This window comes from Emydura macquarii, unplaced genomic scaffold (assembly GCF_026122565.2).
Source record: "Emydura macquarii macquarii isolate MOO-44397 ecotype Brisbane River unplaced genomic scaffold, CSIRO-AGI_Emac_v2 contig_2473, whole genome shotgun sequence".
Taxonomy (NCBI): Eukaryota; Metazoa; Chordata; order Testudines; family Chelidae; genus Emydura; species Emydura macquarii.
In genome coordinates this window covers 21,624,864-21,637,498 of record NW_027132610.1, presented here as the reverse complement: position 1 = coordinate 21,637,498, position 12,635 = coordinate 21,624,864, and the positions used below count along the sequence as shown (strand labels likewise).

The 12,635-nt window shown below is 40.9% G+C and overlaps 1 protein-coding gene across 1 annotated transcript in view; it reads right to left on the bottom strand.

Moving 5' to 3' along the window:
- The window catches only part of CPB2 (carboxypeptidase B2), a 28,867-nt gene that overhangs the window by 3,715 nt on the left and 12,517 nt on the right, over positions 1–12,635 (bottom strand). Inside the window, 4 exon segments of the mRNA XM_067563133.1 lie at positions 5,362–5,452; positions 7,593–7,703; positions 9,556–9,660; positions 10,528–10,629. Coding sequence (XP_067419234.1) covers positions 5,362–5,452; positions 7,593–7,703; positions 9,556–9,660; positions 10,528–10,629 — 409 coding nt within the window.

Sequence of the window (12,635 nt, the reverse complement as noted above, 5' to 3'; positions counted from 1 at the left end):
TATGTATTTAAGCTCCCAAGCTCATCTTTTAAAGGTGTTGTGCAGATTTCCTTTGAGAATGAGGCCTGAGAGGTCAGATATAGAGTGATCGGTTTGTGAAAAGTGTTCACCCACAGGTAAAATGGCGTTTTTGTCTTTTTTTAATTTTTCTGTGTGAGTTTACTCAAGAGCATATTGATTGTTTGGTTTCACCCAAGTGTTTGTTATGGGGGCATTTCGTGCACTGGATGAAGTATATCACGTGTTGTGATAGGCATGTATAGGACCATGGATCTTGAAAGGTGTGTTGTAGAATGTGTTGATCATCGTAACAGTGGAGATATGTCCATGGGTTTTGCATTTCTTGTTCTGGCAGGGTCTGGTGCTGCTTTCAGTTAGTGTGTCCTCCTGGTCAATAACTCCAACTGAAGTCGTGGTAGTTGTATCTGCTCAACACCTCTGAAAATGAAGCTCTTCCCTTAAAGAGTGGTTTTACTCTGAAAAGTACATCTGTAATATTGAAATTGTTGGGTTCCATCTTTATTGTTTCACAGTAATTGTGTGTCAGATATGTTCAGTTTAAGTAAAAAATATTTTAAAATATAAGAATTATAAAACTTAACCCTGAGGTTCTGAGAATTGTACTGGGTTCTTTCCTTTTTACACAGCGTCATTGATAATGAAGAGTCTGCAGTCCAGATTATATTGTGAGTTACACCTATACAATCCCATTACCTTCAATGGGTTTGCAAAGGCTTATGTTATTGAAACTTAATAAACAATTCTGGTGAGAATGTCCAAGAAGGTATAGAATCCAGTTTGCATTCTTATAGCTATATTGGTTCCGCAGGGCTAAGAGGAATATAAACTTATTTTAGGGCTGGTCTACACTACAGACTTTTTGTCAACCAAAGTCATCTTTTTGCGCCAAAACAGGGTGGTGTACACAGTACAATCCCTTCCCCAATCAATCCAACTCCCTTGATTTTGCAACAAAATAAAACCACCTCGATGAGCAGCATAGAACATTTTGTGACAAACTTTTAGTGACAAAGCATCAGTGTAGACACTGAACTTGGTTATGTCACGGTAAATGGCCTCTAGGTAGTGTCCCACAATACCCATCCTGACCACTCTGGCCATCAGATTGAACTCCACTGCCCTGCAGTCATACACTCCTCCCCCTTTAAAATCCTGGGAATTTTTGAAATTCCACTTCTTGCTTGGTTGGCATGGAGAACTCACATCACATCTTACCAGCTGATCATAGTGGCTCCATGCATCAAACGCTTTCCCACTTGGAGTACACCAGAGCTTCTGGATCTGATCAGCATTTTGGGAGAAGAGACTGTGCAGTCCCAGCTGCACTCCAGCTGAAGGAACTTTGATACCTATGGTAAGATTTCTCATGGCATGGTGGAGAAGAGCTATGAATGGACACGCTGCAGTGCCATTCGAAAATCAAGGAGCTACGGCAGGGGTACCAAAAAGCTAAGGAATCAAATCATCGCTCTGATGCAGAGCCAAAGACCTGCCACTTCTATAAGGATCTGGAAGCCATCCTTGACAGCAACCCCACCTCCACTGTCAAGAGACCCCTGGATACCTCCACAGGCCCAGAGACAGAGGACACCAGACTGAACTCCGATGAAGAAGTCGAGGACGAGGAGGTTGAGTTGGAGTACGATGCAAAGCAGGGGACTGGGTCATTTGGTGACATGAGGAGCCAGGATTTCTTTTTGACCCGGAGTGTTTGAGCCACTCCCAGTCCTCCAGCTCTGGCATGCAGGATGCAGGAGAGGGGAGCTCTGGTAAGTGATTTTTTTGAGCTGATGCTGCTTGGTTACATGAGGTACAGCTGTCCTTTGCTTTGTTGCATTATACAGCTGGTTGAAGGTATAGAAATGTACAAGAACATCTGTGTTTGCATGTGCTTTCCATTACCCTGTGCAGCTAGGCAGTGCAGCAGAAAAGCATGTTAATGCACACTGAGATTTCACGAGAGAGATCTCTAGGAGACTTTCCTGGAGGTACTCGCCAATCCTCTGCTAGAGATTCTTAGGCAGAGCTACTTTGTTTCTTCCCCCATTGTAGGAAACTTTCCTGCACCAATCAGCAATCACTTGTGCAGAGACCAAAGCAGCATACAGGCGAACAGCATAAAGACCCGGTTTGAAGCTTCTCACATGGAGGAGATGTACCCTAGCATATCTGCTTACTCTCAGGAGTGAAATATCGGTTTCTATGGTCCCTGCCTGTAGAAAATGGTGGCATAATTTGAAATTTTGTCCCTATCTATCTGCCTCAATACCTCCAAACAACTACCCAGAACCTTTTCCCCAGCTTGAGTGCCCCCTCCCCCCAGGCACAACTCATCATGCCTTGGGTGATCATCGAGCTGTGTACTTGCCAGGGGACAGTGAGAAAGAAGAGTATTTGACAGTAATGAATCAATGTCAGTGCACTAACAGCAATCATGCTTCTGTTCATTGTTAATTTGCTTCTACAGATGTGCCCGTTAGGGGAAACCCCTACACACCTGCCAAGTGTCTATGGCTGATAAGAAAATTACCATGGACAGGCAAAGAGGAGATGTTCCAAGAACTCTTTCAGTCCCCTGATGCGGAAAAAGAAAAAAGGGCATGGAGACATAGTGTGACCAAAAATCAAAAAATTGATAGGCAGGAGAGAAGGGAAAACCAAGAGTGAATGATAGCAGGTCATGAGTTCATGATAAAAGCCATGGAGGAGCAAACAGAGCTGCTAAAGTCACTCATAATGCTGCAGATTGAATTCCTGCGTGCTCGCTCCTTGCTTCCTTTCCCCCCAGCCAATATAGAACTGCTTTCCGTGCCCTCCCCAAGCTCCACCCACACATTCCTACCGAACTCCCGGCCTGTCTCGGTACCCTGTTCACTCCAGCCCTTCAGACATCTTCCAGAATGATAGCTGGACTTAAACCCAGCTGTCATTGCTCACAATGCCCCTCACTGCTTTCTCCCCTCCAGCCCAGCTTTTTGTGTGTTTTGTGAATAATAGTTATTTAATGAAGACATACTCTGTGAAGGATAAGCAATCTTTATTTGTCTCTTGCACGTGGTAGTTGCAGCTTATATTGATACACAGTGCAAGCTGGCTAGCAGGGATAGCATGGCACAGAGCTGTTTACAAAGACATCTTATTGGTGCTCATGTCAAAATAGTTCCTCAAGGCCTCCCTGATTCGAATGGTTTCCCATTGTGCCCCTCTAATAGCCCTAGTATTTGGTGATTCATAATCAGCAGCAAGGTGATGCACCTCTGCACTCCTCCCCAGGGGAAACTTTTCACCCTTAGCTTCACAAATATTATGGAGCATTCAGCAGGCAGATATAACCATGGAAATATTTTCCCATTTAGATCTAACCTGTCATAAAGGCATCACCAGCGAGTTTTTAATCTGCTAAATACACATTCAACAGTCATTCAGCACCTGCTTAACCTTTATTGAAGCACTCTTTGCTGCTATCCAGGTTGTCTGTATAAGACTTCATGATCCATGACAGTAAGAGGTAGGCTGGGTCTCTCAGGATCAGTATGGGCATTTCAACATCCCCCATTGGACTTTTTTGGTCTGGAAAGAAAGTCCCCACTTGCAGTTTTCTGTACAGGCCAGTGGTCCTGAAGATGGATGTGTCATGTACCTTTCTTGACCAACCCACATTGATGTCCATGAAACATCCACGGTGATCCACAAGCACCTGCAGTGCCATAGAGAAGTACCCCTTTCTACTGATGTACTCTGTTGCAAGATGGTCTGGGGCCAAAATTGGGATATGCGTGCCATCTATCGCCCCACCACAGTTAGGGAATCCCATTACTGCAAAGCCATTCACTGTTTCAGGCACATTTCCAAGACTTACAGTCCTTCATAGCAGGATGCGATTAATGGCGCTGCACATTTGTGATAACACAGCGCCAACGGTGGACTTCCCAACTCCAAATTGATTAGCTACCAACCAGTAGCTGTCTGGAGTTGCCAGCTTCCACACAGGGCAATCGCCACACACTTCTGCATCAAGAGGGCAGCTCTCATTCTGGTATCCTTGTGCCATAGGGTGGGGGCAAGCTCCCCACAGAGTTCCATGAAGGTGGCTTTGCACATTTGAAAGTTCTGCAGCCAGTGCTCGTCATCTCAGACCTGCATCATATGCACGTGCTCCATGAATGCAAAGAGTAATCTGCCATTGTTTGTTTGCAGGCACACCGTAGGTCAGGCGTCTCAGATTCCTGTTCTGATTGGAAGCTCATGATATGCTGCATGAGCAGCCGCGATGTGTTCAGAACACTGACAACAACAGTGGAGAGCAGTGCATGATACATCCTTTCAGATAGAGATGGCGGGCGCACAGGAAACTGGGGCCATTGAAAAATGCCGTGAAATGCAGTCAGAAAGCCATGGAATGATGGGACGGAAATCACTGCCTCATGGGATGTTGCCCCACAGCCATGATGCACTGTGATCCACTCCACCTTCCCACAACTCATAGCAGCACAAGGTGGCGAGTTGCACTGTGGGATAGCTGCCCCCAGTCCACTGCTTTCACTCTCAGTGCTAGGGCACCAACTGTGGATGTGCTTCAGTGACACGAGTGCTGCGTGAACAGGCACAAGCACTGTAACTATAGCGCTTTTTGATTATCACTGTAACTTGCATCAACAATACTCTCTAGTGTAGACAAGGTCTTAGTTACTAAAGTCAGGTGATATGACTCAGTACACACAGAAAGCAGGTCTGTTGCATATAAAGGAGCCCTTTTCTACCACGTGATTTTTCAGAGCAGAACCACTCTCATTGTGTCTGTTTCCTCACTTAAAAATAGAGATGATAATTTATCTGCCTCAAGGGTTGCTAAGCACTTTAAATGCTTTGAAAATTAATTGTGCTATATAAATACCTGCTGGAATTAATATTCACAGCATATAAATTTGCTATTAAACTTTCTGATTTCTCCAAGTTCTGTATTAAGATTTTTATGGTTGATATTACTTTTAAATCTATTTATATGGTCCCCATCACCGTAGTATCTTAGCATCTCACAAACATTAATGAATTCACTCTTACAATACCCTTGTGAGGTAAGAAAGTTTCTTTATTCCCATTTGCTGATGGCAGAACAGACACAAAGGGCTTGACTGTCTTCCTGATAATTACACAGGAAGTATGTGGCAAAGCTGGTAAAGCTCTGATCTCCTGACCTGCTTATAAATGATTTGATTAAGTTCAGTACTAAGGTACGTTATCTCTTTATGAATAGGTAAATACAAATATTTTCAAAATGAAGAACTTTAATGGTTAAAACTGAAATGTCTGTAATAAAATATGAAGAAAATTGCACCATACCACACCAGCCTGCATCAAAATTCCTGTTCATGTCGGTACCAATGCAGCTGTTGTCGCCATGCTTTGAGCGGCTCTTCCTCCACAACCGATTCTGTGGGCAGACACACAAAAATGTGGGTTTACGTAAAAGTTTAAAAAAATGAAAATCACTTTTTTCACTTGTTTGTGAAAAGCGAAACTTTCAATTACATTTCTAGATGTCAAGGCTAAAAACCTGTGCCAATGAAGGGGAGCAAAGAAGCAGGAGATTTAGGGAGCCTATAAAGCAATAAGATAGTTATCCACATAGAATCATAGACGTGTAGGAGTGGAAGGGACCTCAAGAGGTTATCTAATCCAGTCCCCTGCACTCAAGGCAGGACTATTTAATAACTAGATGATTCCTGACAGGTGTTTGTCTAACCTGTTCTTAAAAACCTCCAGTGATAGAGATTCCACAACTTCCTTAGGCAATTTGTTCCGGTGTTTAACTACCATGACCATTAGGATTTTTTTCCTAAAGTCCAACCGAAACCTCCCTTGCTGCAGTTTAAGACCACTGCTTCTTGTTCTTTCCTCAGAAGTTAAAGAGAACAATTTTTCACCCTCCTCCTCGTAACAACCTTTTATGTACATGAAAACTGTTATCATGAACCCCCACCTCCCATCTTCTCTTCTCCAGAGCCATTTTTTCAATCTTCCCTCATAGGTCATGTTTTCTAGACCGTTAATCATTTTTGCTGCTCTTCTCTGGATTTTCTCCAATTTTTCCATATCTTCCCTGAAATGTGGCACCCAGAACTGGACTCAATACTCCAGCTGAGGCCTAATCAGCACGGAGTAGACCGGAAGAATTACTTCTCATGTCTTGCTTACAACACTCCTGCTAATACATCCCAAAATGATGTTTGCTTCTTTTGCAATGGTGTTACGCTGTTGACTCATATTTAGTTTGTGATCCACTAGGACCCCCAGACCCTTTTTGCAGTACTCTTTCTTAAGGAGTCATTTCCCATTTTGTATGTGTACAACTGGCGGTTCCTTCCTAAGTGGAGTAGTTGGCATTTGTTCTTATTGAATTTCATTTGGTTTACTTCAGACCATTTCTTCAGTTTGTCCAAATCATTTTGAATTTTAATTCTATCCTCCAAAGTACTTGCAATCCCTCCCAGCTTGGTATTGTCCGCAAAATTTACAAGTGTACTCTCTATGCCATTATCTAAATCATTTATGAAGATATTGAACAGAATGGGACCCAGGACCAATCCTTGCAGGACCCCACTTGATATGCCCTTCCAACTTGACTGAACAACTGATAACTACTTTCTGGAAATGGTTTTCCAATAAGTTATGCACCCACCTTATAGTGGCTCCATTTAGATTGTATTTCCCTAGTTTGTTTATGAGAAGGTCATGCAAGATAGTATCAAAAGCCTTACTAAAGTCAAAATATATCACATCTATCTTTTCCCCCCATACACAAGGCTTGTTACCTTGTCAAAGAAAGCTATAAGGTTGGTTTGACAGGATTTGTTCTTGACAAATCCATGTTGACTGTAACATATCACCTTATTATATTCTAGATATATGCAAATTGATTGCTTGAATATTTGCTCCATTATCTCTCCGGGTACTGAAATTAAGTAATGCTAAGCATGTAAAGTAACAAGATGAAAAGTTGTACAGTACAAGGCCTGGTTGTGCCTGGTATAATTATTCTGATTTGACTAGAACTGGACTACACAAATACCTGTTGCTCATTCGTTTGTTTGAGCTTAACTGTTGCTCATTCTTTTACTTGAAACAAAAAGTGCTTGGAAAACTATGCTATCAGGCCTTAGACCACAAAAAGGAAGAGTGAGTTGTTCAATCAGGCCTTTCTGCCCTAATGGTGAACTGTCACAGTATTGGCAGTCTTGCTGATGCAGCCTACCACAGTCATCACCTGACATCCAAAAGAATTAAAATCACAAGGTGGGATGCTATGATGCTCCTAAGCATTGGTTTGACCCAGTATCTGGAAAACGCCTGTATTCTATAAGTTAAAAATCACACATTTGCAGTAGCTATTGTGGTCTATAAAGGGCAGAGATATAGAAATTCCAAGCACCAGTTAAGAGGGCTGGGCTCACAACTGCCACATGACACTTTGAAAAGTAACCCTTTAAATCTGTCCACTATGTCAGCCCGCACAAGACTTGCAAACAATAGACTGGAATGTTCCATCGTCTGTCTAGAAACCTTCTACGTACCGTGGTCCACGTGTAGTCATAGCCATCTACATTCATCACAGGCATGACGTAGAAGTCAAGATGCTGCAGAAGTCTTGCCATGGTCTGATCTTTCTCACGGAAGTGAGTTGCCTATAGAACACGACAAGAACTTGTTCATAAGATTTATAATAATTTTTCCTCATCGTCCTTGAAAGGTATCTGACAGATCTTCAGTTGGCCCTATGTAAAATAGTACCGTGGTGGTGGCATCAGTCCAGCTCCTGGAGGACCAATACCCACATCGCAGAAGTCACCCTACAACCAACACCTTAGTTAGCACAGAGAGGCTAAGAATTCAATTAAAATGGAAACTCAGCTGTCTGCTCACACTATTGGGTGGTCACTCTAGGTCAGGATAGAGGTATATTGGTGAGGAAGATTATATTTTTGCTGCGTGTGCAGATAAATAGTGTAAGTCTTCAAGGTTGTCACAAGCACTAAAATAGCTTAAAAGTAATATTTGAAATGACTGTTGCAAGTATGCATTGTTTTGGGGAAGGTTAATTATTAAAAACGAAATCCAAGCCCTATGCACTACTTATATCCCACTTAAGACCTATTTTGAGGGCTTAAGTGGCACTTGTCCTCTGCATAAGGGTAAATTGTGCCCTAACAGATTTAGCTGGGTTACTAAATATAAAAGTTAAGTTTAATCATACTTCTTAGTCCTCGTATGTCTTTCATTAGGCACTTCCTCTTATTGTAAATTCCCCTGTCCTTTTAATTCCCTGGCAATGGTTTTTCTCTGATGTGAATATGAAGTGGCAGTCTTTGTTGTGCCTCTAAACAATATTCAAAACATCTTTAAGAAGGATGTTTATTGTAGCCAAGAAGCTAATACTTGTAATGTGTGTGGCTATGTCTGTGACAATTTTAATAGAAGTGTTCCTTCATAAAGTGACGTGGGAATAAAGCTTTGGATTGAATTTAAAATATTTGGGTAAATTAGATCAAGTGGATGGGGGCGGCAAACAGTTTACATTTTCTCTTAACTTGTTAACCACTTACAGATGTTACAGGTACATTTCAATGGCATGACAGGAGCACAGCTGATAATCATTTAAACCAGCAGCAAGAGGATAATTAGTGTTAGGTTTCAAGGGAGGATTTAAGGCTGGGATTTTCAAAGGGGTTGATGGAGTTAGGTGCCCAAATCCTATTGACTTTCAAAGGGATTTGGGCACCTAATTCCCATAGGCTCCTTTGAAAATCCCTATCTGAACTCCTTAACATACTGACATCCAATTCTGCACCCACATTGATTTCAATAGAGTTTTATAGTTGTAATTGAGGTCTGATGGTAGACCCTTATGTTTATTCTGATGCCTTCACTGCCTATATATCATTCAACTCCTTGGTGGACAAACTATTACACTTTCTAGTTGGTTAACTCTGTGTTTGGACTTTACCACTCAAATGCATTCTTAGGGTATGTCCACACTTTCAAGCTGGAGGTGTAAAGTCCACCTGGAGGAGATATATTCATGCTAGCTCTGATCGAGATAGTGCACTAAAAATAGTGTAGCCATGGCAGCAGGAAGAGCTGGCTGCCCCAAGTATGATACTGTCTGAGAGGTTAGACATGCGGTTAGCCTATTCTGTTGCTCGTACCATCACAGCTACACTATTTTTAGCGCACTAGCTCAGTCAGAGCTAGCATGGGTATGTCTTCTTCAGCTCGAAGTGTAGGCAATATGTTTAGTTTGAAACATTATAACCTGTGTTCTCCACTCCTGACCAGTCTATAAATGTGAAATATTGGTCTAACTTACTGCTGATGCTTTGAAAAATTTAAATCTGTAATAAGAACTGAGTTTATTCTTCAATGATGTGGCATTAAATTGAATAGGAAGTTGTTGAGATCGAGCACAATTTGCAAAAGAAGGAAAATAGGATCAAGGTATTTTGTTTTGTTTAAAATACTGTGATGAAATCTACTCACGTGTCCTATGAACCACAAGCAGAAAGCAGGAGCAATCCATTCTCTTGCATGGATACCACAGTCAATCCATATGGCACTTTTTGGTGTTCTGTCTCTGTTAGAAAGCTGACAAAAGAAAACCATATGTTTAAGGCTGTAAGAAAGTGGTGGATTTTTTGATCTTTTGTTTCAAAAGTTGTGGCCACGGTTTTTTAAAGTTGCCGTTTTGGTGCAATCAGCATGTCAGCATGATGCCAGGCAGACACTCCCCTGCGGATCTAGTCTCAGACCTCCCCTCAACCTGTTTCCTGTTGAGGAATGAAGACCCCCCCACTGAGTATCTCCTGGGTGCACACCCACATGTAAGCTCCAGCACCTTCTTCCAAGTCATGCAGCCTTCCAAAGCAAGGCAGCAGCACAAAAGACACACGGTGTATCCGATTTGGCTCTCAAAGACAAGCATGACAGAAGGGCGGTTGGCCCAAATTTGAGCAAGCATCTTTACAACCTGGTGCACAGGGTCGCAATGCCACTCAAATTTGCAGCAACTATAAAAATTTGCAGTTTCCACAAAATAATTGCGGCCTGCGAGTTTCTTACAGCCTTCTATATGTTGAAAGGGCACAGAAGAATGGCAATAGAATAGTAAACAAAAAGAAGAAAGAGAGACAAGAAAAGGAAATGTTCTGTCTGTTGCATGGAGTTCTCAAGGAGATACCGGGCTGGATGCTACTCTCACTTATACTAGTTTAAATGCAGAGTACTCAATTGACTTTCTGTAGTGCAAAGGAGAGCAGTATTTGACCCGCTATGTGTGACAAATTTCAGTGGCACCCTCTTTACTAAACTCAAAAAAAAAAGCAAAATTTTCTATAAAATAAAATCCAATTGAGCTATCAATAACATTTTTAAAAATTTCTCTCTGACAAAAACCTACACCTGTAGTTTAAATTACTACAGAAAAAAGATTGCACACTAAATCATAACATGTACCTTCAATATATAAAGTGGGCGCTTCTCATATGAGGATCCAATATATATTTTCTGAAGAAGATCAGCATTCATCTCTGTTATTTCTTCCATCCAATAATAGATCTATAAAGATGGAGTGAATCAGTTAGCAAATATAGTTTCAGTTTTAAAGTCTTCAGCCCTAACGCTGCATTCCATGCACAGGAAAAATTCCCACTGAAGGTAATGGGAAGTTTTCCATTCAGTGCAAGGAATGCACGGCTATGCCTTCTTTTTAGAAAGGGAAGGTGGGATTTTTCCCAAGTGCTTATATGATTTAGCTGCACAAGTGCCATTTGTTTCCCACCTGCAATCAGTGGCTAATTATTCATAGCCAGCTCTTCTATCTCAAATAATTTGAGTGACAAAAGAAGAACAACAAGGTGGGTGAGGTAATATCTTGTATTGGACCAACTTCTGTTAGTGAGAGAGACAAGCTTTCTAGCTACACAGAGCTCTTCTTCAGATCGGGGAAAGGTAAGAGTGTCACAGCTAAATACAAGATTGAACAGATAGTTTAGCATAAGAAATTAGCACATATTCTGATGGACCATTCAAGGGGAAGTGGCCTAAAATAATACAATCAAGAGAGAAGACAGAGAGCTTTCTTTAAAATATGTCTGGGTAGGGGACAAAAGGCAGAAAACTATTTTAGATCATTTTTTTTCAGAAATTTTAAAGGCAATAGTTAAAACCAAAGAATGAATGAAAAGTGCTGAACTGAACAAGTTATGGGTGCTTGGAAAAAAGAAGCCAACAAAATATTTATTAAGAAAGTTTATTATGGGGAAATATTAACTGGACACAGAAAAAAGTTAAATGTTTTGGACCTTATTTTCCAAATTAGGTGTTTGCAAATATACAGGCACAATTGCGTATCTAATTTTCATGCACAAATCAAGTAATTGTATATGCAAATGCCCAGTTATACTTCTAATCAATCATATGCATGCGCAGTTATCTGAGTTGCACATGTATTCATGGTAATTCGTGCATGCATTTCATTTAGTTAAATGAAAATTGAAAAGCAGATACTTTCTGAGAGCTAGTTTTCATTTTAGGGTTAACACTGTATACATTTTATGTCAATGGATATAAAATTAGCTGGATCAGATATACCATGTTCTCAAAGGGTTTTCCCAGTTTGCTGGGTCTTCATTTTTTAGCTTAATTAGAAAATGTGTGTAAACTCTTAATAAAGTTATTAATGCAGTACTCTATGATTAATCTCTTCTTTCCCAGGTCCACCACAGAAACCCTAAACAAGGTACTGCAAGAGCAAATGAGAAAAGGAGCTAAATACCGTTATACTAGGATAATTTATCTAGGGCCAGACCTTTTAGTTCAAATTGAGTTTTCACTCAGTCATTATTTCCAAACAACTTTTAAGATATTGTACATAGAATATAGTTTCTCAAGCTGTTCTCCTGTTTCTCCTTCATGGTTCAGAAAAAATATTCAATCATTCCTGAGTATAGGTGAGGTGGGGTGGGGCTCGTAGCCCTGTATATTTATTAAGGTTGCCTGACACTTCCCATTATGAAACCCTATTTTCCACTATTTATAATTTTGTCAAATTGTAGAAGTTTGGGCTGAAATTTTACATGCCAGGTGTCAGCCACAGGCTGATTTTAAAAAAATCTTCAGCCAAAAGGGTTCAGCTGTTTATAAGAACAACACCAAAGGAAAATATGTTGTTTTGCCCATGTTAAAAAGTGCTGGTGACCTTTTTTATTTTTTCTAAATGCTCTAGCACCCCTATGTTTGGAGCAGGGACTTAAAATTTGGCAGGGGGTGACCTCTGTGTCAAGGATGTTACTTTGGCTATCATGGTGAAAATCCATCCAAATTTGGCCAAGTTATAAGCCTTTGATAAATTTTAACAGCTAAAATCTCTGAAGATTTCAGCCTCATTGAGCATGCTTAGACTGCTCATACCTCCTTGTGCTAACAAAATAGTATGTGATCACATACTTGAAGACTATATGATAACACAAATGCACAAATGGCAAAATTAAGAAGGGTATACAGGGACCTTAACTTTGGCATTTCATAACTTCTGAGTGCTTGACTTTGCAATCTTAATAATG